The sequence below is a fragment of the Cimex lectularius genome, unplaced genomic scaffold (assembly GCF_000648675.2).
Source record: "Cimex lectularius strain Harlan isolate CLEC.00 unplaced genomic scaffold, Clec_2.1 scaffold11, whole genome shotgun sequence".
NCBI lineage: Eukaryota > Metazoa > Arthropoda > Insecta > Hemiptera > Cimicidae > Cimex > Cimex lectularius.
Genome location: NW_019392673.1, coordinates 2,809,686 through 2,834,626, shown reverse-complemented (window position 1 = coordinate 2,834,626; position 24,941 = coordinate 2,809,686). Strand labels below are relative to the sequence as shown.

At 37.0% G+C, this 24,941-nt stretch overlaps 2 protein-coding genes across 3 annotated transcripts in view; one reads left to right on the top strand and one right to left on the bottom strand.

The window, feature by feature from the left end:
- LOC106668311 overlaps window positions 1-24,941 on the top strand; it is a 222,177-nt gene that overhangs the window by 139,379 nt on the left and 57,857 nt on the right. For both annotated transcript variants that reach the window (XM_014396936.2, XM_014396935.2), the window contains exons 3-4: window positions 13,359-13,375; window positions 20,324-20,366. In XM_014396936.2, coding sequence (XP_014252422.1) covers window positions 13,359-13,375; window positions 20,324-20,366 — 60 coding nt within the window. The remainder of the gene's footprint in view (window positions 1-13,358; window positions 13,376-20,323; window positions 20,367-24,941) is intronic.
- On the bottom strand, window positions 14,638-16,689 carry LOC112126379 (PTS-dependent dihydroxyacetone kinase 1, dihydroxyacetone-binding subunit DhaK-like). Its single transcript, XM_024225358.1, has one exon. It carries the CDS (start codon window positions 16,456-16,458, stop codon window positions 14,710-14,712), a length of 1,749 nt encoding a protein of 582 aa, XP_024081126.1. The 5' UTR covers window positions 16,459-16,689; the 3' UTR covers window positions 14,638-14,709.

Below are 24,941 nucleotides of genomic sequence, written 5' to 3'. Positions count from 1 at the left end.
TAGGTATAGGATGGGTCGAGAGGTTGGTGTGAAACTTTTGGAAGCGGGAAGGGATCAGTTCGTCGACAAAAGGAATATTGACGTTGTTGTAAATAGTGAGGTTAGTGGCGTAATAAGAAGCGTTGACAATTTGTTTAAGGCCTTTTGATTGGAAGGATTGACTGCACTGAATGTTGGATGGCTTGGCAGAACTCTAGTTCCACTAAGTATGTCCCAAGTGGTCGCTATAAGGTCTTGTAAAAGGTTAGTTTGGTTTTGACGGTCGTTAGATTTTGGTCCAAGACTTTTGTTGAGTTGTTGTCTCTTAAGTCTTTGTATGAAGATTCAATGTCAGTCTGCAGTCTAGTCCATGTACAGTCCTAAATAGTTGACTAGAATGAAAGTCGGTATCCTTTTTTGTTGATGTACAATGGAGGACAAGACTGTTTGTGCCGACTGATTACGTCAAACACACCTACAAACAGTACTAATACTATGTACACAACCCCCCCTCACTATTTACCTCATAACTAGAACTTCATTTCATAAATACCATGCATACACTGAAGAGAGAGAAATGTCGAACGCGTCAGAACCAACAAAAATCAGGGAGGATAAGGCAGACCAGAAGTATCATTCTTATCACAAACTATCAAACAAAAGTGAAAAGAGCCATAAAAAAGAAAAATCAACAATTGTTACGAGGAGGGCTCTTGTTGGCCAACATTCCAACCCTCGACTGGGAATTTGTCCGACGGGGATTAATAGCGCCGTTTATTGCTTGGTTCCGGTTCGAAGGCGGGCTGAGTTTGCACTTTCGACGAAGCACGTACACGGAGTTTCTTAACCCTGTTCTACCATGCTTTTCATTATCCAGACAACTCGTATCAGATCAATTTTTTATAATTTTATTGTCTATTACCCTTAAATATGGTAAATATTGGAGTAAATTGTTATAAAAACTGTCTGAGGGTGGTCAGTTTGGTCTCCAAATTTGGGTGGAAGCTGTCCATGAGATATCCGTGTGCCATTTCGTGTGCCTTACTCCCTTCAGCCTTCTAAGAATAACATCTCTCTGTTAATTATCTGTTTTAATTGTTAGATGTATCGACCACTTTTCGACTTACGAATAATCTGGATGACGTTCTGGTCTTGATATAAAAGCAAATGCAGTTGTTACTGAAATGCTTTTGACCGATTTTAAGGTCAACCTGACTGTCGCAGCACTTGGTAATATTGGGACAGTCGTTCTCCAAATAAAGTTGAAATCTTTCTATTAAGTGCGTTATTTAGATATACTTAAAATTGTTTTATCCTGATGATGTCATTAAATTAGGTCGACGGCTTGACAGTAACAATTGAGTTTGTTTTTCGACCATACCTTGATCCAGCTTATTCGTCTGTTAATTCGATAAGCATTTCCTCAATTTTTGGCGCTCTTTTTGATACTGTTTAGTTTTATTATGTCCATTTCATCCTATATTTTCTCCTTGTTATTTTATGCGATAGTTTTTTAATTATCGTTATCAGAAGTTGCAGCATGGTTACAATTTCATTACATTTTTCAAAACCAATGGGCTCGGGTGTCCGTGTAAAATGATACGCTGATTCTTGTGTTATTTAAATTTTTATTAAAGTTGAAAATGTTTATTTTTATGGGTAGTAATCGGGTTTGTGACGATGCTCGATTATTTGCTTTTTGGAACTGTCTTTGTTTATGAGATCGTTTTGGAAAAATTGTGGAACTAATTATAAAAATATTTGTTTGTATATTGATGCTTTGAAATTAGTTTTTTGTTCCCTATGCACTTCTCGTACTTTCCTAGTTCCTTAGTTCAGTGCAATAGACTCGATCCTTCTCCTAAGGAGTATTGTGCGATTGACGGACGTTGGTACAACTAATTGCCTCTTCATTTGTATCCTAGGTTATATCTTCATTGATGGGGTACGGGCCTACTCAGGCTTTTAACCCCTCGGGTCCTGGTTGCCCGCCCTGTGTAATATATATATCTTCATTGGGTAGCTTCGCATTCCAAGAAGGCTGTTAATTCCTCCTCGTTGCGTAACCAAATAGGGTAATCTTTGAATATACCCTTGTTATGTAGGTGTTTTTCATATGCCAGTGACCAAGCTCCTCTCTATCTGCATCAGTGAGCTTCCCAGTATTTTCCAGGGCTCTTTTAACACGAGCTTGTTATGTATAGTACTTATTTTATCCATTCTGTGACGGAGGTTTCTGTGCTTATTTTACTAACGCGAAGTGTAGATTCAGGGCCTGTACATGGTTTTGCAAAGTGACTGCCATTTCGTTCCTATAATTCCTTTGAACTGGTGGTGATGGTTTAAAAGCTGCTTGGCTATCCAATATTGTAAAGACTTTTTATCAGTGGCTGTTTTACGAATTTCTAAGGCAGAATTTTTTTTCACGGAAAGTAGAAAAACTAGTACAATTTTCGTGATACGTAATAGCTATGGTTCTATTGGTGATGAATTGGATTTATTTTGGGAAGAAAGGTCAATTCGTTATAGTGATAGGTTTTTTCATTTTCTATTTACGTATGAAATGTTTTCGTTTTGACAGAACGGCTTCGTTCCAAGTTTTTCAAGAATTTTTTCTCGGTGCGAGCGGATATTGTTTAAACATACATTTATGTAAATTAATTATGTAATTATTCAGAAATAGTGAGATGCGGTCTGGTGTGATGTAGGTTTCAGAAAAACATTTTCTTTATCGTGCCAACGTTTCGATCTTTATTGAGATCATCTTCAGGGCTGGGATTTACAAACATTGTTTACATTTAACAAATACATGTAGAATGTGGAAAAAAGTGGATTTTTACAATGCAAAATATATTTTTGTATATTCATTGTATAAATTCACTTTTTTCCACATCCTACATGTATTTGTTAAATGTTAACAATGTTTGTAAATCCCAGGCCCTGAAGATGATCTCAATAAAGATCGAAACGTTGGCACGATAAATAAAATGTTTTTCTAAAACCTACATCACATCAGACCGAATCTCACGATTTCTGAATAATTATCGATTAAGTGGTCACTAATCACCATACAAAATTAATTAAGGTTTTAAGTTGAGATAAAAAAGTCAGTGTCACGAGCGGGATTTGACGACTTGAGCTATCGTGACTTCAAGTGGTAGAGTAGCGGCGTATCAAGTCGAAGGTCGTGGGTTCGAATCCCGCTCGTGACACTGACTTTTTTATCTCAACTTGAAACCTTAATTAACTGAATAATATTAATTGGTCAAACAGACCACGAAAAATAGTGGATTTAATACATTTATGTAATGTGAGAGATAAACCATTGGTTTTAGTGCTTTAATAGTACTTTGTAAGATTTCTTCACAATGTCTACGGGGTTGAAATTAGGTCGTTACCAATCATCGCGGTCAGCATCGTTGGGTTCGGTCAGGCTCATCTTGGCATTTTTCCATCTTCTGTCTGCACATCAATTTAAAGTGAACTTGACTAAGCAGAAATTAAATAGTCTAACCGTTGAGATTAACTGAATGCGTCAGACGTCAGACAGACCAACTCAGTAAATTTAGGCTGACCAAATTGATCGGTAATGACCACATTTCACTTTAATTGTTACTCCCCGTCATCTAGGTGTAATCTCTAATGTCCGTATATGCCCAGTGTTGCAAAAACGCAACGTACCATTTTTTTAAATAGAATTTTATTTTTCTTTCCATTAAATGTTATTTCGGGTTCTATTTTTAGATTTACCCATAGGACGGGGGGGTATGAACTCAAACGAAATATGACATTTGCTTTTCGGTTTTATTGGCAACCCTCGTTTGTGTTGTGTATTCCAAATTGAACGTTCTTGAAGGAGAAATGTCTCAAGAAAAGTAAGATTTTCTATTACAATATTACTTATTTTTTTACACGCAACATTATTTTGGTTTTTTTATACTGTTGAAAATAACTGTGTGCAAAATAAAAAAAAAAGGTCTAATTACGGATATTTGGCGTCTAATGTCAGTGTTGCGTTTTCGAGACTTGTTTTTCTCTTCCTTTGAGATTTTTTTTTCTGTTTCCCATTTTTCACTACCCTTTTCTTATATTATTATATAATTTTTATCTTATCGTTTCACAGTTTATTATATTATCTTATTTAATCTTAGTATCTTATATACAAGTGATACATTATTACATCCCTTCTTTTTTATTAGAAAGTATTATACTGCCCACGAGCTACTGTGTATTTTGTCGGAATTACAGGGATTATAAGGATAGACCGAACTGAAGACGCGCCCATAAAAGATATAGCTATTATGAAAAAAGAACCTGGAGGTTCATATCAGTCTTGTATAGAAAAAACTCATCAATTCTACTGTGCCGGTGGAACGATAACTCGGTGGTAACAGTACTTTCGAATTGCCAAACAGTCACTCCGCTACGCCAGGCTCATAGATATTCCGCAGGTCATAAAAAAATCCAGGTCCAACAACCGCAAATAATGAAGTCTTACAACCAAAACATGGGGGTATGGACAGGATGGATCAAAACGTTGCCATTTAACCGTATATCCATCAGGTCTAAAAAATAGTCGTGGCCCATATTTCTCTGGACCGTAGATTTGGCTCTACAGAATGCCTGGTTGTTATACAGAGTCTATCCAGGAAAGACATTAGATTTTTTGCAAGAGGTGTGTTTCGAATGAACTGCCTGAAAAATTCGGAAATGCACCTAAATGAACAGGGTATTCGACCTGTAGTCGGGGACCCGATTCGACAAAATTGGGCATTTCCTAGAAATGAAAGAAAAACGAACCCGATGTGGAGTATGTATATCCACAACCATAAAACAATGTGTAAAATGCGGAATCCATTGCACAAAAATGTGTTATTGAATTTCACCAGAACTAAAAAATTGAAAAAAATTTGTAGTTACACAAAAGACTGTTGTGAATATATATATATATAATTATAAAGTTATTATGATTCATGATGATTTTAATTTACCTATATTTCGAATATAATCCTAATTTCATACATATGTATAGGATAAAGGTAATAAAGAGAAATGACTCCTCAAGTGACCGGTGTTGCGTTTTCGCAACACCCTAATTTGCATACTAAATGCCTAGCTATATTTTTTAAACATTTTTTATTGTTAAAATGGGTGAAAAAGAAAAGCTACCTTAAAGATAATTTCGAAATTCCTCAAAAAAATAGTGGGTATATACGGGGTAAAAGTAGGACCGGTTGCACAAAATAATCACTAGATTTGCCACAACTTTCCGGTTCGTGGCATAACACAAAGTTGATTATTTATTACTGCATACAAACTACCAGAAGAGATAAAAATCTTATATTAATGCCTGCTGTTCTACGTCAATTAATGATTAAGTAGACGAAAACATAATTATTGATTATGCTACTGAATGATCCTGCAAATTTAATGACACAAAATACCCTAGTGCTGAGTAGGTTCTTCAATACATATTTTAGCTGTGTTTCGACACGAGTTCAAAACGGAGTGAATGTTAAAAAAAACGTTTATTGTAATCTGTAAACCAACAGGTTTTTATTGTAATTAACGAAAATTGAAGAAGAAAATCATTGGTGATCTATAGTTTGAATTAAAATGTTTTTATATTTATAAAAAAGGCAGAGACGCAGTCTTTGAGATTTCAATGTGAGCAGTTAGTTTAATTGGGAACGGTGTGACGATTATTTAAAATTGTCCTCCAATTTCCTCATGATTGGCGTAAAACGAGGGAAATTATTGCCCATCTTTGAACAAGTTGCACTAATCGGCCAATTTAAACCCTTTTACTTTTACTTTAATTCAAGAAGTTAATTGAAAAACATGACGCACACTGGATCAAAGTTGGGAAAATTAATTCCTAACTAATTGTTTTACTTGTGATATAATTTTTCAAATTACAGTTAGCCAATTACTAAGTTTAAAAAAATTTTGTGCGAAAATCTAGAGTTGCAACAATCAAATGATATATGTTATTTTGTCCAACAAAATTAATAGTGAAAAATCCATATACATACATAAGTATATACACTTATACATATACTTACATGTATAATATCAAAAATTGAATTGGCTTGAAGGCTGGAAGAACGCCAAATGACGACCTAACCTAGCTAAGTAGGTCCCATGGACACTGTCGATCTTGAGATGTTTGTTGGAGAAGTGTATTAATGTATATACTGGCGGAGTTATTGAATTTTCGGGAAAGGATGAGTTCTTTGACATAAGATCGGTGAGTAGGAAGTGCGAAACGTAGAATTTGCTAGAATTTACGGAAAACTGCTGTCAAAGCAGTGATTAAATTGTTTTGGAATTGGAGAGTTAACCCACGCGGTTGTATACCGTAGAGCCAGATCGGTCTACAAGTCAAAAATCTTTCGAAAAACACCAGGAAAGATAGAATAGATGGGAGAGATGGAGGTTCTGTAACGTGGAAGAAAGGAACGTTACAAAAAAAATTGACGAAATATTAAAAAAGTGTTTATATACATAATTTGAATATCATTAACACAAGGTATGTAAACGAAAAGGGTCTTAAGTTTGATTTATATTCTATTTTTTCAATTACTTTGGTAATAAACATCGTGCATTATTCTCCAATCAACCAATTATATTATGCGTGGAAGCGTCCCACGTTGTTAAAGTAAAACAAAAAATTAAAGTTGTTTACGCCATTTTTTAGACTATAAATAAGTTTTTAAGGTCTATCTTGTTAATAAGTGCATCAGCCCAGCCCCTCGGTGATTTGATTGAATTGCCCGGTCGCCCCTGGAACGGTTTGAACAAAATTTTACTAACTCCCTAAGGTGAAAACCTAATAAAGTCCGGTGGATGAAACGGTCTAAATCAAATTATAAGTCAATTTCATTAAACTACTCTTGATGATTTAATTTTGTTTATATTTTAGTTTAATATTACTGATAATTTTTTTTAAATCTCAAAGAACTTATATGTATGTTATTCACATATGCCGGTTTAATACGCTCGAAACAGCTTGAAGTTCTATTTTACACCATTTGTTTTGCTCCCCAGGGAATGTAGAGTAGTATGGAGTGGGTAGAGGTCTGGAGATCAAAAGTAATTTATTAGCGAGAATGGAGTGGGCATAGCCAACGTAGGTTTTAGAAAATACTTTGCTTTATCGTGCCAACGTTTCGATCTTTATTGAGATCATCTTCAGGTCTCAAAGTGTTTGTTTTCTGTGTAGATGTGCCATTCTTGTGTGTCGTGTTGAGAAAGCCACCAAAGAAAATGTTTTTCTAAAACCTACGTCACACCAGACCGCATCTCACGATCTCCACAAATAAACATTAACTAACGGTCACTAAACACCACACATTTTGAGGTGCGAGAGTAAAGTAATTTATTAGCGAGAATGGAATGGGTATAGCCCCGCCTCCAAGAATATCGAGCATTCTGGAAGAGAATATGTGACCAGACTTATATGTTTCTGTAGGGTGTAATGTATCGTTTTTTCTCTATTCTGCAGTTGACAAGCTAAGGTAAAAACGAAAGGTTATCATTTTAGGATCGATATAAAGCAGAGAGTTAGTAACCAGACCGAGACGCAGTTTAAATCAAAATACTCATGAAATACCAGAAGATAAAGGAAAATACGTACAGAACCGGCGATGAAATTAATGTTTGTTCGCCCATAAACCTCCTACATTATACATATATACAGGGTATTCGGCTACTCGTGTTACACACTTTGCCAGTAGATTCTACTTTCAAAACAAAACCAAAAAGTCCTAATTAACTACGGTCCGAATCTCAACAATTTCGGAGATATTCCATTGTTTCGGATTTTTTAAGAATTCACGACCTTGGTTCAAGTAAACAAAAATTACTCCAAAACTAAAATGTTTTGGACAAATCTGTTGATACCAGTGAAAACCATGTTAAATGTTCAATAAAATGTTCAATACTAAACTTGTAAACGTTCGTGAAATAAGCGTTTTAGCAGCGAGAACTTTGAAAAATAATTTTATACTTACTACTATTTCCAAACCTAGAACCCAGCAAATTTCAGCAAACGTACTCCATTTAATTTTTTTTTTAGTGGTGTAATTGCTTCAAATATGAAGAAATTGATGTAGGAAAGGAAAAAACCCGTGGTTGAAGGATTGGCAAGGTGGAAAGATTGATAATTATAAAAAATGAAAACTTAAAGAAATTTTGAATGAATTTATTAAACTTTTTTTAAATTTTGAAACGAAATTTATAACACGAATAGCCGAACACCCTGTATATACAGTGTATTCTAGCTTCTTTGGAATAATGTGGTAGACTAAAACTGAATTGGTACGAAAAAAGTTAAAATAATCGTTTATATCTCTAGTTACCGACGTTAGAAAATTTTTTATGGTAACATGGATATTTAAAAAAACTACATTACTAACGTTTTATATTGGAAATACATTGTTTTACATTCTATGAGTTTCAGAACCATATTAATCAAGAAATAACAATCCATTAAATACAACTATAATGCAGAAAAGAAAGAAGTATTTGGCACAAGCCGTAACTTTTTCACAAAAGTCAGAAAAGGTCTACCACATTGAACTATAAAACTTTCTGCCTCGCGAAAAATCCTAAATCATCCTGCCCACGCTGGTCAGAAATAAAAAAAGATCTAAACTAGGATTCTGAATTAGGTTTTTTACTCCGTACGCAGATGTTAAAAATATAATAAGAGTGTAAATATCGAACTGAGAAAGGACTAGGATTTTATATTTTGAAATTTGGTAACCCATAGGTAAACAGCTTCGAGTCGTTGCGATCACCACCGATTTTATAAATGTAAAAATAAGCCTGGATTAGGCCTACCCTGAGTAGTCATGCAGATTTAAAATATTAAGTAAGATTTCTGCCTCGTGCATTCTCCCGCTTTTTAATCGACAGCTTTTAATATGAACTCAAATATGAGAAAAACGGACATTCGTATTATGTTGTTTAATCCCATCTATATATATTTTTATCGTTATATCAATTACAACATAATTATTTTAATGTAAACCAAATCAAACGATATCAGAAATTCATGAGTTTTAATAAAAATAATTTAATTATGATAGTTTTCGAAGAAAATTGACCAAAACGCCAGAAAATAGAAAATATAACTAACAATTTGTTACTTAATTTTAGTCTTGATAACGCGATACCTTCTTTGGCCTTACGGAGAGCCTTAAAGTGATCGTATTTCGTCTTGACAAACAGAATCCCATTTTTCATCAAGAACGGTTTGAATTTGTTCAATGCTTGTTAAAGGTGATGAAATGTGTCTAAACCCTCACCTTATTACGCTCCATTAGTATTCTTTAGGATTCATGCCAGGAAAACCGTCGACCCAATTTTGATCATAATACATTGTGATCATGTACATCCTCCAAGTAATGGATGATAACTAGATAACTACATACGGTCGCGCATTATCGTCTATTAACACGAAGTTGTCCCCGAATAAATGGAGCGAATGGAACAACAGCTTCCAGAAGAACTTCCTCAATGTACCTCAGTGCTTTCAAAGAGCCATTCCGTATGGTAATCGGTTCGGTACATATACATTGGTTTCACCTCATACCATAAATAACTTCGAAAAGCTGTGACTCGTGTAGGCACATAAAGCAAAGCATTCGCTATCTCTTCTCCACAAACGGTCTTCCGATTTCTACAACCAAACCGACACCCGCTGTGAAGAACATCCCTCCATTGTTCAAGTATCTATACAAGATTGGAGAGGCACCGAGTAGAAAGGCAGCTATTCGCAAATCTGCATCTCGTATATCGTTGGACACTTGAACAATGGAGGGATGTTCTGCACAACGGGTGACGGTTTGGTTGTGGAAATCCTCAGAAGGCTTCACGAGAATAGCCTAGTTCCTGTAGGTTCACCGACACCCATTTGTCAAGAACATCCCTCCATTGTTCAAGTGTTCATACGAGATGCTGATTAGCGAATAGCTGCCTTTCTACTCGATGCCTCTCCAATAATAGAGGATCTGCTCCGGAACATACTGAAATTAGACTATTTCCGCGAATCCTTCCGATGACTTAGAACTCATTCTTATGTTCGGACTGTTTGGAGTTGACTACCAACCAACCTTCTCGTCAAACGAAACTTCCGGTGGCCCTAAACCGCGCATCTAAGAGTTGGGCTATGTAAAGCCTTGCTTTCACGACGTGTGGTCAAAAGTTTGTCACACCTCACACCGTTGAAACGGAAAGACAAGTTTTTGCTCGCGCTGGCTCGGCCTTGCGGTCGTAATAAGTCATATCTCAAGTTTGTGACTCGTCATCGCCATGAGAAGAAGTTCGCGGATATAGACTTGGCAAAGCATCTGTCCAGGAGAGAATTTCTCGACTTAAAATCATACTTTTAATCAATTTTTTTAAACTCAAATATTATATTTAATCAAAGAAAACAATTTAACAAAACCAATCAATTCACTCGACAAGTCGGCTCTGGAAAGGATGAAATTTTACGGACTTATTTTAATATCAAGAGTGTAAAATAAATATTTACAAAGTAAATACCAAGTTATTTTTGTTTTATTTACATTTTAAGTCAAGTATTAATCTTTACACCTAGATCTCATGGAAAGTATATATTAATATATATATATATACTGTACTTTGAGTATACATAACGTTGATCGAATATTTCGATGTTTCTTTACTAAGGAACTTGAAGGCAACACTGACAGTAACAGTAAATTTTATTGATGTCGCAACAAAACCTGTTCTATTGAAATCAAAAAGCGACTTTGACACATCTGTAATAAACATGAACAATTAGATAAACAATTTCACTTGAATCCCCCAGGAGAAACAATAAACATGACATAGAGACGTTGTTGAAAGTTAGCAATTATCGTAATTAATAATGATAAAACAATGCGAAATATATTAGAAACTGTTGGCCCATACGGTAGATTAGTCCATTCAGCTGTAAGTAATCACGCCTGATCCACCCCAATTTGCGTAACTGGTAGTCCACTGGGCATGTATTTGAATTAATACGTATATATATGAACATATTTTACATTAAATATACGATAATTATGGCATGAAAATTGGAAAAATAAAAGTATAGGTGAAAACACCGTTTTGTTTTTCATTAGAGAGCAAAATTTACAGCACCAGCTTAAAACCTTGTTGTTTGAGTAATACACTGATGTACAAATTTAACGCACTACTCAATTTATTTAATTTAAAATTAAATCCATTATCTTTGTACATTACTTACAGGTAATTAGGAGCTATTGTAGTCAAAATAAACAGAAAATAATGCTTTGTTTACTTTCTGTGTTTACTTCTGTACTGCTTTATCCAATTTGCACAAAAAGGAGCATTATGCCCTTTCGTTCTGCTAGGCTTAAAGATCGCTTTAAGTTAATTTTTTTCCTTATTTGATTTCATTTGATTCTTATTCTTAAATCTTTTTCAATGGCTTCAGTAAGACAGTGTCAGGGTCATGACATTACTAGAGGAAGGAAGGCCATGTGCCACGTGCGCACGTTAAAGAACCTCAGTGTCCTTCTGATGACATTGCGACCCCCAATGGGAAACATATATAATCTACAAAACCGTTTGATTTTATTTGATATTATTCTTATTCTGAAATCTTTTTCAATGGCTTCAGTAAAGCTGGGAACACACTTACCCGATGCTATGCCAGGCGACGCTACCCGACGCCTTGCCACGTTTTGGTGGGGTGTGCACATCTATCCGAAGCAAGCACACGTCGCGTACAGTCCACAGCGTTTATCACAATAATCAATATCACAATCGAAACGCATCTTTTGTTCATAATGCACTATTTTGAACAAAACCTTGTAATAAATTGTTAGTTAAATTTTATGAACACAACCATCTAATAAATTGTTTGTTAAACTTAATTGTTTTAAATATAGTTACTCCTAACCATTATAATTAAACAATGTTCATAAACACTTACGAATTTTTTATCTCGTTTAATTTGGTTTACATTAAAATAGGAAGTTGTAATTGAAATAACGACATTAATGCATGTAGTTTGAATAAAAATATGAGTGTCCGCTTCTTTTGTCTTCGACTGTACTCGATGCGACCCGACGAAAATCTGGACAGTGGGGATCGCAGAGCATCGGGTAAGTTAGCGTGGCATAGCATCGGGTAGATGTGCACGGGGGTAATACAATCTTATAGAAAATCGGAGTTTGGATTTGCGTCGGGTAGCATCGGGTAGATGTGCACGGGGGTAATGCAACCTTATGGAAAATCGGAGTTTGGATTTGCGTCGGGTAGCATCGGGTATCGTCGCATGGCGTAGCATCGGGTAAGTGTGTTCCCGGCTTAAGGTATTTGAGTGAGTATGACAGTATCGGTGACATCACATTATTCGAAGAAGGATACAGCCAGTCGTCATGAGACTGAGTGTAAATTACTCTACAATAAGAAGGGTTTTTCGGGGTTTCAGAGAAAGAGGGCATGACACTGGAAAGTCAGGGCAGAGTCAACCTGGGTCTGCAGATAAGAAAGATGATAGATTCATCCATCATCAGGCTCTACGAAACCGCAGCATTATGCAAAATGAGATAAGCAATTGATAAGACAAGTCCGAAATGTTTCCATTTCCTCCAGGAGCCTGAAAAAGATTCAATGAAACTCAGGGCCCGGAACCAGCTCCTGGACCTCTTTTTACAACATCTCAGAAAGATGTTCGGGTTTTTAGTTCGCACGGGAACGAGTTCTCTTTATAGATATGGTGAGAGTTGGCCACATACCGCTGGAAGCTTATTGAGTGTGGAACTATTGAGCGGATTTTGCAAAGCTCCAGGAGTTTGTAGTTATTAACGGTTACAAATCCAACATTAAAAAAAATCCTAATTTCAACATTTTTCTAAATTTTTCGTGCAGAATTTTTCATCAATTCTGCAATGTAAACAGGTTTCCTTCCAGCCAATTTAACGTTCTTTCAGGTGGCACAAACCGGATTTTTTTACAATCAGTGTGTGTGTGTGAGAGAGAGAGAGATGTATACATATAATGTACATGTATCTGCATATATGTACATAATGTGTGGCATTTAGTGACCGTTAGCCGATGATTATTCAATGATTTTTCACATCCTACTTGTATTTGTAAAATTTAAACAATGTTTATAAATCCCAGGCCCTGAAGATGATCTCAATAAAGATCGAAACGTTGGCACGATAAAGAAAATATTTTTCTAAAACTTACGCCACACCAGACCGCATCTCCCTATCTCTATATAATTATGTACATAATTTTGAACGAAACATTCATAATATATAATTTTTTGTCAAATAATAAAATAAAAACAAATTAGACTAATTTATTTTTCTTTTCTGTTTCAGAATCTGGAAGTAAAAATGTAAGTAAACTTTTTAACTCTACACAGTTTACCCCATGTCAAAATACCATTAGGGACAAAGAGAAAGGAATATTTTAATCTTAACCCCGTGCCTGGAAGATCCGGTTCCGAGAACAAGAATCGTCGATCGAGGAAGCTCCTTTCCAGACGATTTATTTCCACGGAAGAATGCCATCGAATTCCTTCCAAATAGAACTAATAAAACCTTCAATCCTGTCTTTTATTTTATCTGAAAGTGTTTTTTTATTCGACCCTTGCTGGAAGAAACAAAGAATCGCTGAAGAACAGACGACAAGGGTCATTCTTAATTTGTATTGTTCAAATCACGTTGTCGCCCTGGAATAAAATCTCTTACATGTGATCGACCAGTCTTTACTCTTATTGACAAGCATTGTCTATCCTTTACAGCAGTTCTTCAACTGAGGTTGTGATTGGAATAGATACAGTTTTTTAAATGGCACCACAGAAAATAGCCAGGGAGTTAAATCGCATAACAGTGTAGGCCAACATCCACCTATCCCCCCTGACTCTTATCGCTCTGAACACCCGTGATAATGCAGCTCTTGGCCTTTCAACATCATTACAGTCATACTGATGTAGAAGTGAAGAAGAAAACATGTATCCTCGAAAGCTCGGCGTTGGTACAAAAGCACTATTTGTTTTTCTGACCACAACCATAATCCACTAGACTAGTATAAATTCTTTATTTGTTTTCACTATCCAATCGTTTTAACTGTTTTTTATTCTAATATTACATTTTTTGACATTTTTTTTAAAATAAGATATCGAATTTGTACCTATTTTTGGTAACAAAAGTTGATAAACCAAGGCATTGTTTCCAGAACAACATAAATCATCGCTTAAACAACTCAAGCCGTATAATAATCATGAGCCGAGTAAACTACACCTAAACTACCTTACAATTTAAAAATTTATGTTTATGTTGGCTTGAATAATGTAAAATAATTACATTCACGATCTTTCATTGTCAAAATTAATTAGCAAATAATTGATAGACCGAGAAAAAGAGAAACTTAATACTATAAGAGACAGTCAACTGTCCCGCTGGGGAGTCAATAGATGACAGACCCTCGCCGAAGATGGTGCCTCGGACCATTTCCAACGGTTTCGCCCTTCTAAACTCGAAGGAAATTAAAAAGGACATTGATCAATATTTCGTTGATGTTTCTTAAGATAAAGTTCCGTGTTTTGTCGTTGTTGTTCGATTCTTTGCTTTCCTAGTTTGATGAGAGTTAACAAAATTGCTTGAAAGAATTTTATTTCAAAAATCTTCCATGAGTGTTTGACGTGAGTGAGATGAGGCCCATAGGACACTAGATCGGGCATTGGGTGTCCTCGCCTTCCTGTTTGACCAGGTTCTTGAATATCGCGGTGAGCCACACGACGACGCCGTACGCGCCGGGGTCGACGTCTTGGATGCGCGAGGGATCGACGTAGCACGCTCTGCCCACCCTCGCCTTCATCGTAGCCGTCTTCCCGCAACCTTCGATCGCCTTGTCCAGGGCGAACTTGAGCGATTTGTCCCAGTTCTTTTCGCCGAACTCTTTCGTGCTCGCCTCGAAGGCGAGACAGGCCGGGATGAGCGCGTCGAGCATGGTCCTGTAGCCGAGTTCGGCGATCGAGTACTTTCTCACCATCTCCAGGGCGCCAGTCCACAATGCGGACCAACTGCTCGCGTTCTTGGCCGCTCCTAGGAACATGAGCGAATAGAGGGCTCCGGACGTCCCGCTCATGTACGTCTCAGCGATCTTCGATAAAGTGAGGAAGGTCATTGCCACTTTCGTTACCGGTAGGGTGTTGATCGCCTTTTCGAACCCTTCCGCTAACTGCCTGAGAGCCGTCCCGCAATCCCCGTCTCCTCCTCTTTTGTCTAGCAGGTTCAACTTCTGCTCTTCGTTCCTCAGAGCTCTCGCCACGGCTAGGATTGTACTCTTGAATATGTTGCCTTCTCGTTGATTGAGCTCGAGCCCTTCGAGTTGAGGAAAGTTCCTGTCGATCTCGAGCTGGGTCAGCCTCATGGGGAACCTCTCGTTCAACCGGCTTAGACGGGTGACCGGCCAAGCGAACGCTTCCGTCTCGAGATCTAAGAATTTTATCCAGTCATCTCGACCCGTCACGTTGAGCATGCAAACCTGGACGCCTTTAGTGTCTAGAGAGGAAAGAAATTTCCCGGTGTAAAGTCGTACGATGTTAATCTGAAGAGCGGTCAACTGCCTTTTGAGCTCGGCGGAAAAAGTGAACAGCTCCAGGTCGATACAGGTCCCGAGGTCGTTGATCAAAGCGACAATGCTATCGCCCGGGCGGCCGACGAAGATCTTCAGCATCTGCGCCACTAGAATCCTCACCAATTCCGCGGTCGTGCAAAAGTTGATGAGTGCGAGTCCGGCCTCACCGTGGACGCCGACGCCGATTTCGATCTGGTCGTCGTCGATGGTCCAGAGAGGTTCCGCGGAACATGGCAGGTAGCAAGGCTTGATTGCCAGACCGAATGAGCACATGCGACAGCTGATGCACCTCCCTTCGACGACCAGCTCCTTCAGCAGTCGGCCGGCGGTGGACATGGCACCGAGGATTTTGATCATCAACACCCCACCGCACAACCCTCTACGCCCGACGAAACCTGTTTTGATGTCAGTGTCCATGTGTCCGCTGTCGTCCGCTACCAAAACGGACTCGACCTGAATCCCTTTATTTCTCGCGTTTTCTATGGCCAGCCCGAAATTCAGCATGTCGCCGGTGTAATTAAGTATGATCACCAGGATGCCGCCTTTGTTGAGTTTGGCCAGGTTGGAGAGAGCCGTGACGATGTATCCTGTCGGAGGGGCTGTGAATACGTTCCCGGCGACGTATCCGGTCAACATATTTTCCCCGACAAAACCGGCACCGTAAGGCTCATGGCCGGCACCCGACCCGCTCAGCAACGCGACTCGGTTGTTCCTCTCTCGGTTCAGCATCACGAATTGTGTCTCGATATCGATGAAAAGCCCCGGGTAGACGGCTTTTAGGCCCCGCAAATAATCCATCACCGCAGTCTCCAACGAGTTGACTAGACTTTTAGACATGTTGATCTTACAATAGTTAGATTCACGATTTATACGTGTCCAAAACTAATTTATCCCTGGTCAAACAGCTTCTTACACTCAACACCACAATCGACGCAATTTAGGCCTCACGATTTATCTCCCTTGGTTAAACTTTCAGCATAATTATAATCGTTTGATTTTTAGAATTTTATCGACTTTGAAACCTTAGGAAACTAAGAATAGCAAAGAAATGTAGAAACATATGGTTTTTCGAAATTTCTTAACTAGCCTTTCATGATTTTCAATATATAATTTTTGTAGAACTATAAATAAAACAAGGTGTAACTTCTCTGTCTAGTACTTTTCTTAAAGTCCAGAATGTTTATAGCGTTATAGCTTCCAATGTTTTATACAATCCTATCGTTGTGACATGCTAAAATTACCAAGCCATGGAAAAAATGTACAAATTATAGAAGTATCCTTTAATAGTTGCTTCACCTTTAAAAATAATAAAAAATAACGTAGAAAATACATGTGTAAAATGAAATTGAAAGGACAAACATGGAGATCCCGACTAAACCTGCAAACTTATAAGGATAAATGTATGTAATATTAGCAACACAAGACAAGCGTAAAGCGTGATCTCAGAAGGTTGATCTTTTAGCTGACAGTAAGGCAGCCGTGGAAGCACTGGTTTTTGACTTAAAACTAACCCGGAGCATCTTAAACTTTCCCAGATTTTCAAGAGATCGTATTCCTCCGGAGGCCAAATCAAGTTATCAAAAAGTTTCCAAATGGACGAGTTTATTAAGCAGGTGAAGCTATATTTTAGAAAAAGGCATAGATTAATACAATAATTAATACTTCATTGATGGAACGGTCTTTTTGAAAATGAAATGATGATTTCAAGGCCCTTCGGATTTTCAAAACTGGGATTTTTATCGAAACATATTACGTTGATGCTGGCATATTAAAAGTTGTATTCTACGGACTTTAAACAAGTGGCTGAGCAGGGCTACGAACTAGTCCATATCTCCCTATCCCCGTTTATCTATTTAAGTAGGAAGGGCTGTACTGCGCAGAGAGCAACACAATTGTGCGATAAGCATTATGCGTGTAGATTTAATGAGTTCATCATAAAGATACCTCGTGTACGCTATATCACTATCTTAATCTTAACTCCCCTGGTGGTGGGATGAGGGTTGATAATAATAGCGAAAAATATTTTTATAAACAATAATTATATGTATTTTTGTATTTATTACTTGTTTGAGCTTATGGTGGAGGTATTATTTTATTTCTTTAATAAACCACCTGGTATATATATTATGCAGGGAGGGCGACCAAGACCCGAGGGGTTAAATGCCTGGATAGACTCGTACCCCATCCCTAAAGGGTCCGGTCTTGGTCGGCTCACGTGTCCTGCATAAACCTCTTGGACCTGTTCACAAACCCCAAGATTTTGGACCATTTAATCTCGGGGAGTGATTTGGAGAAGTCCTCTCCTTCAAAGATTTCAAATCTAGACCTAGCATACCTATCACACTCTGCGAGGTAGTGTCTTGCCGTTTCCCCTTTTGTTTTGCAAAAACGGCAAAAGGGATTTGGTAGAATACCCATTACGGAGAGGTGTCTTCTCAGTGGGCAGTGGCCCGTCAGGGTACCTATCAGCCTCGTAATTCCCTTCCTTGAGTTAGAGAATAGCCATTTCGATTCTGCTGGTTTGATCGCCGTAACAAACTCTTCCGATTGCCTGTGTCCGGGGGATAAATTCCACTCCCTAAGGAATTGTTTCATGCCCCAGTTGTCGATACTCTCTTTCGCTTCATAGAGTGTGGTAATACCGGTTGTGGCCCGAAAAACGCAGTATTAGAACCTTCTTGGCCAGGCTATCCGCCTTTTCATTGCCTTGGTGTCCTTTATGTGCTCGATCCAAATAAGGGTTACCTTTTTCTCAACTCTGGAAGAGATCCTTTTGATAAGATCTACAGTTTCCTCCACCAGTCGTGAGGCTGACAAATCTTTTTGTAGTAACCTAAGACTAGCCTGACTGTCAGAAAAAATTCTAATATCTTTTCCCTTAATTTTATTTTCCATAAGTTCCACACACATTAATAGCCCAGATTCTCTTCTCATTTACCTTTCAAAAATAAAAGGCTGCTGTACAACACCATAGCTCAGCGATATGGACTTAGGGACTGGAAGTGTGGGATTCAGCCTTGCATTCCAACATCCGCCGTGTTCGAACTGCCCAATCCTTAATCCCACGAAAAAACTAGATGCTCTATTTTTATACTATCGAACCTAACTACACGTACGTATTCCTTTCGTTCAAGATGAAATCCGTTCCTGGAAATTTAACCCCCTCCCCCAGACAGTGTCAATCAGCATATCAGAAACATCGCATCCCGTCTAATCCGCCCTCGTTGCTGATTGAAATAAAGATGACCGCGAGATATACTAAAAAGTGATGATGATGATAGTGAAAATGATACTGGCACAACTATTATTTAAATAGGCAAATGTTAGTATCATTGGAGTACTATCAATGGGTATTTTCTCCACTCTTGTTTATAAATATTTTATATATTTCCTTTCTCATTGTTACATGTTACCTATTTGAAGGTAGTTGTAATGTACTACAAGTAAATATAAAAAAAAGAGTTTACACAAGCGGTGTCGTTTTATTTTTCGTGTTTCCCCCTTGAAAACGACCCGTCAACTTGGCCGCGTAAAACTTCTAAATGAAATTTTGGCACATTCCAAACATCGCCCACTCCAACATTGTGTGTCGTGTGAATGCGACAGATATTTCATATCAGCTCTTCCCGGATGGGGAACGCGTTAAAATTATTCAATGGAAATTCTATTATCAAGGGTAAATTGATAACGACAACATTAAAATTGCGAAAGCTCTGCCGTGAGCCTAAGAATAAAGCAATTAAATTAAACAATAACGTTCTTCCTGTTATGCTGCCCGCTCGATAAAAGCATGAATTGAAAGTAATCCTACCGGAATAGTTAACCGCCGTTTCATAAGATGTAATCTGTTCTGCTAAATATTGTTCCATTCTGAGAGATATTATTTCAATTGTTTGTGATATCTGCGCGTTTCATGCGGATTTAATTCAACCACTCCTTTCCTGACTGAATAAACCAAAATATTTTCAAAATATATTCTTTCAACTCACAGTTTCTTTAGTTATCAGAAGGAAGCACTGTTTTTTTAACAGAAATTTTATTTACAAATGTATACATTATACACTATTAAATCCATTAGATTTCGTGGTCTGATTGACCAAATAACATCTTTCAATTAATTAATCTTTGTGAAAGGTATTGGTTGAGATAAAAATTTCAATGTCACGAGCAGGATTCGAACCCACGACCTTCGGCTAAATACGCCGCTGCTCTACCACTTGAGCTATCGTAACTTCGATCAACTCGGACACTGACTTTTTTATCTCAACCCAACCTTTCAAATTTTCCCTCCTTTTTGCCATTTTTCAAAAATTCGATAGGCTGGGTTGAGATGGGAGGTTGGTATCCGAGTGGATCGAAGTCACGATAGCTCAAATGGTAGAGTCGCGGTGTATTTAGCCGAATGTGGTTCGAATCCCGCTCGTGACACTGACATTTTTATCTCAACCAATACCTTTCACAAAGATTAATTAATTGAAAGATGTTATTTGGCCAATCGGACCACGAAATCTAATGGATTATGAAAGAATGTTGCCCTTCAGGTAAAAACGTTTCCCCCAAAAATATATACCAATTGAAATATCTTAAGGTAGACATTTGGAGTTAAAAGGGTCCAGATGATAAAAAACTTTTAGCAAATAGACAAAAACAACTGGTCTTGGATCATTTTACGATTTTGCTTAATAGTTTTTTTTTCTTCCAGGGTGCCGACGAGGAAGTGAAAGAGCTTGAGCATCTGAAAAACGGTAAGCCGATTTTTATCTCGGGCTTTTATTCACACTTTGCATGGCGCGCACAATTTATTATCTTTTGTATCCTTGCCGCTACATTAAACAACACTTTAGAAAAAGCATCAAACGTTCTCTCGCAGAAATTGATCGAGTTTCCGTTTTTTATGCTTACTTATCCAACCTTTTAAAAAACGGCAAAAATCGTAAAAATTCAATACAAACTAATATGCAAAATTAATATTGAAATCGTTGTCATTAAGACAATTTAATTTAATTGTACCGTAGATAAAAAAGTCAGTGTCACGAGCGGGATTCGAACCCACTACCTTCGGCTTGATACGCCGCTACTCTACCACTTGGGCTATCGTGACCTCGTGGTCGTGTGTTCGATTCCCGCTCGTGACACTGACTGTTTTATCTCAACTAAAAACCGTAATTAATTGAATGATATTAATTGGTCAAGCGGACCACGAAAAATAGTAAATTTGTTGAAATGAAAGTTGACAAAGTTGAAAACAGGTTTAATTTTCCGTTTGTTATTGGTTCTTTGTTTAACGCAACGTCACAATTCAAATTATAATCCTGTCCAATAATTTCTCAATTGATTGGTTACTTTTTTTACGTAAAATCCAAACATTTTTTTTTATTTGTGTAGTATGCGTACGTTTATTGTATTTTGGACGTTCCTTCCAGGTAGATTTCAGTTTTTAACCACTGATGATTTACAAATACAAAAACCGTACAAAAGAAAATATAATTAGTTTTTGCTGTATTAAAGGTATGCTCGGGTAATTCTACGAAATGGTTCAGCGGAACGGAAGGCTGTTGGAAATTAACATGTTTCTCCCGGTCTCATACGGATAAACCCATGTCCTCTGAACCAAAATTGATTTGGATGGTTATCGTATTGCAATGATGCCGGATTAATTAGACATCAGCATAACAAGCAAACAATTTGCAACAACTAGCTTAAGCGTCGTCATCAGGGGCGAGTATTTATTGAAACATTATCACTGTCCAAACTCCTTCCTTAGACTGAAGAGAAATAAATAAAAAACTGGCGTAATGTTGCAGCGAAGTTGTGTTTCATGTTGGGTGGGTGCGAACATATAAAAAAATGGAGGATTTTCACTATGGAAATAATTTTTCTTCCCTCAATTATTTTATCGCTTAAAAACGTTAAAACGTTAAATGTTAAATAAACATGGTTCTATCATTTTTTATACATTTAATTTAAATATTGTTATAATTTCATTAAAATGAATGTGTACTTTATAATTTGCAAAAGAAATTCGTTGTTATTACTGCTATAAACTTTCACACTATGCTTGAAATTTGCAGCAACTACCATTATTGCTAGAATAACAATATTATTTATGTAACTTTCAACAATATCTTATCTTTATCTTGTTTGCATCCCAGTTCGTCAGATAATATTTAGAAATGCATGCGTATGTGTGCGCGCGAAAGAGAAATAGAGAAAGGGGGAGAAAGGGATGGAGAGAGCGAAAAACAGAAAAGAAACCGAGAGAGAGAGAGAGAGAGAGAGAGAGAGAGAGAGAGAGAGAGTGAGTGAGAGTGGATAGAAAGACTGCTTAACTTAAAATGGAAAAACGAAAAACACGCGCACAAAAACACCTAAAAGTGAAATAATATGATTAACAAATAAAAGAAAACTGTATAAATAAAAGATGACAATTAGTAAAACAATAATTAATTAAAAACCCATATCAACTCACATATCGACACCAATGGGAAAAGTGACACAATTCAACAAAAGAAAATTTTACAGGAGAGACAAATGAAAATTTACTCCTTTTATCCATTTACGTTTTCGTAGTCAATTGACCAAGTTACATCTTTCAATTAATAAATTATTCTTTCTAAGGTCTTGGTTGAGATAAAAAAAGTGTCACGAGCGGGATTCGAACCCACGATCCTCGGTTAAATACGCCGCCACTCTACCACTTGAGCTATCGTGACTTGAAAATGGCAAAAAGGGAGAAATTTCGAACTGTTGTAGGTTGAGGTGTCCTCATGAATCGAAGCCACGATAGCGGTGTATTTAGCCGAACGTGGTTCGAATCCCGCTCGTGACACTGACTTTTTTTATCTCAACCAAGACCTTAGAAAGAATAATTAATTTTTTGTTTTATATATTAAGTCCACGCTACTATGGTTGTTGGCAATAGAAACTGTCATGATCCATCAACATTTTATTTTGTTTCTCCAATACTTATGTGAAAACACAAAACTTTAAAAATCCAGCTTTACTACCCCAAAAAACTACCGCTTTTTGAATTGTGGCACTTTTCTTGCGTATATTGGCTCTTAGTAATTTAAGTTAGTTTGTTTGCTCTAACGATAATGGTGATAACGAACAAATGAATGATTGTAAGAGTATTAATTTTTTGTGATATTAGCAGACAACATACACACTTAACAAACAAGCATAAAAATCCCTTACAAAAAACATATTTGTACAATTCATTTAACAATTCTTTTTCATAATGTGAAATTAATATCGGCCCTGATGATGACCTTTAAATAGGTCGAAAACGGGGTAGTAACAACTGAATTTGCTTTCTTCTTCAAGACATTGATCAGAGAGTTCACGAGTGAAAAACAGGTCGATACTTCTAACATTGAAAACTAAAATAATTTGAAAATTTGTACTACTTTGCTCCTACAATGAAGAGGAGAAAAGAAGCATAAAAACGACGAATGATATCAGATTCAATTAAGAATATGCAATCTTCTTTTTTCCTATAAAATATATCTGTGGTAATCCAGTATTTACAATATTTCGATTTTCTGTAACATTTTTGTCCGCAAATTTCTAGCCGAGCATTCCTGCTTCCCAGATTTCTAAATGAAATCTATATAGCCAGAACTATCAGCACTATATGTTATATTTTTCTTCTCATTGGCCGCTATGAAAGTGCATCGAGAAGATCCAATATCCGTAACACTTTGCCCTAAACCCAAAAAGGTGGAATTTGAAAAGCTTCATTATCAATGGTTGGTTCACGTGATGTAAAAGTTATTTTTAAAAATATTATATATAGTTTTATTTTATGTATGTATATATAACGTCCCAACCTAAGTCAACCTTGCGCGATGGCAATGCCGTAATCAATGAAGTTCTGCTCGTTGAAAACTATAACTATANTATATATATATAGCAAATAAATTTTAAATCATGAATGTATCAATCCTCGAAGTTGCGATCCCTGGACAAGCAGGAGTATTATATTAACATGTGTAGGTTTTTGTAACAACAGTAAATAATTTAGGAGCAGCATAAAATCCTTCACTAAACAAGAAGAAAACTGACCTAACTAGAAATGTAGCAGTTTTTTATTACAAATACTTACACCCATGCTTATAAATTTGGAGACATAGATGTCCCACTTTTCGCGATTGGAGACAGTGCGTTCTCACCAAATCAAAAGTGACACATGGTGCTACACGGCACCTAACAGTCCACTTACAGTGATGTCACATGAATCACATACCCGAAAAAAAATATATATATTCCGGTTTTTATCATTTTTCGACTTGTCACTTTTCTTGTGGTTGTGCAATGCAGACATGTAAGACTTGCAAGACCTACCCGTCGTGATGGTTTAGCAGGACACTGAACTGTCAAAGCAAGACCAATTTTTATTTCCTAATGAATTTCTATTTTTGTAAGATCTAATAATCCGATTTAACTTCCAATCGCAAGCCGCGACAAACGCCTACTTGTTTTTATTATTGGACTGGGCCACCTTGGTTGACCTGATCATTGAAGTTTAACTCCGAAGCTATCTTAAACCAGGCATTGCAGCCCAAAACGCACGCGTTTTCTATACTTAAAAACTTAGTTTCATTCCAAAGTATGTTTTTCTATTTAAATACTATTTACTATAGCAGAATGGTCGAATACTCGATCACCCTTTAAACATACTACACTGAGAGGCAAAAGGGGTAGAAAAACTCGTTTTGTGATTAAATATATGCACTCTTTATAATGTTTATTTTTTTTTGTTTACTGGATATTTTTCAGGAAAAATATGACATGACAATATAAAAAATTAAACTGAGTAAAACAATTTTACCTCAAATGTTTCTATGGAAGCAATGAAGAAATATTCAATTCAGTATTGATTATTTCGCCCTCTTGGGTTGATTACCGCTTGCATTTGACGTGGCATCGATTTTATGAGGTTTTATAAGGTAGTACTTTGGAATATTTTCATATTCCTCCAACAGCACCCTTCGTAAATCCTGGAAATTCTCCCATCATCAGTGGGCGACTTTTTACCCTCGTTGACAACTCATCTCATATATGTTCGATAGGGTTTAAGTAGTGACTACATGCTGGCCCTTCAAAACATTGAATTGAAGACCGTTGGGGACCGCGGTAGCCGAGTGGTTAGCATGAGAGACACTCACGCCGCGGTCGTGGGTTCGATTCCCACCGTCGCCTCTGGCCCTTTTTTCACAATAACCCCCCCCCCCCAAATTTGAACACACATATACGAATTGTCACATGGCTAACATGCATAGTTCATAACGCCAAAAAAATAAAAAATAAAAATAATA

Coding starts and splice junctions, on each gene's coding strand:
- LOC112126379 (XM_024225358.1), bottom strand. CDS start 16,458: ATGTCTAAAAGTCTAGTCAACTCGTTGGAGACTGCGGTGATGGATTAT.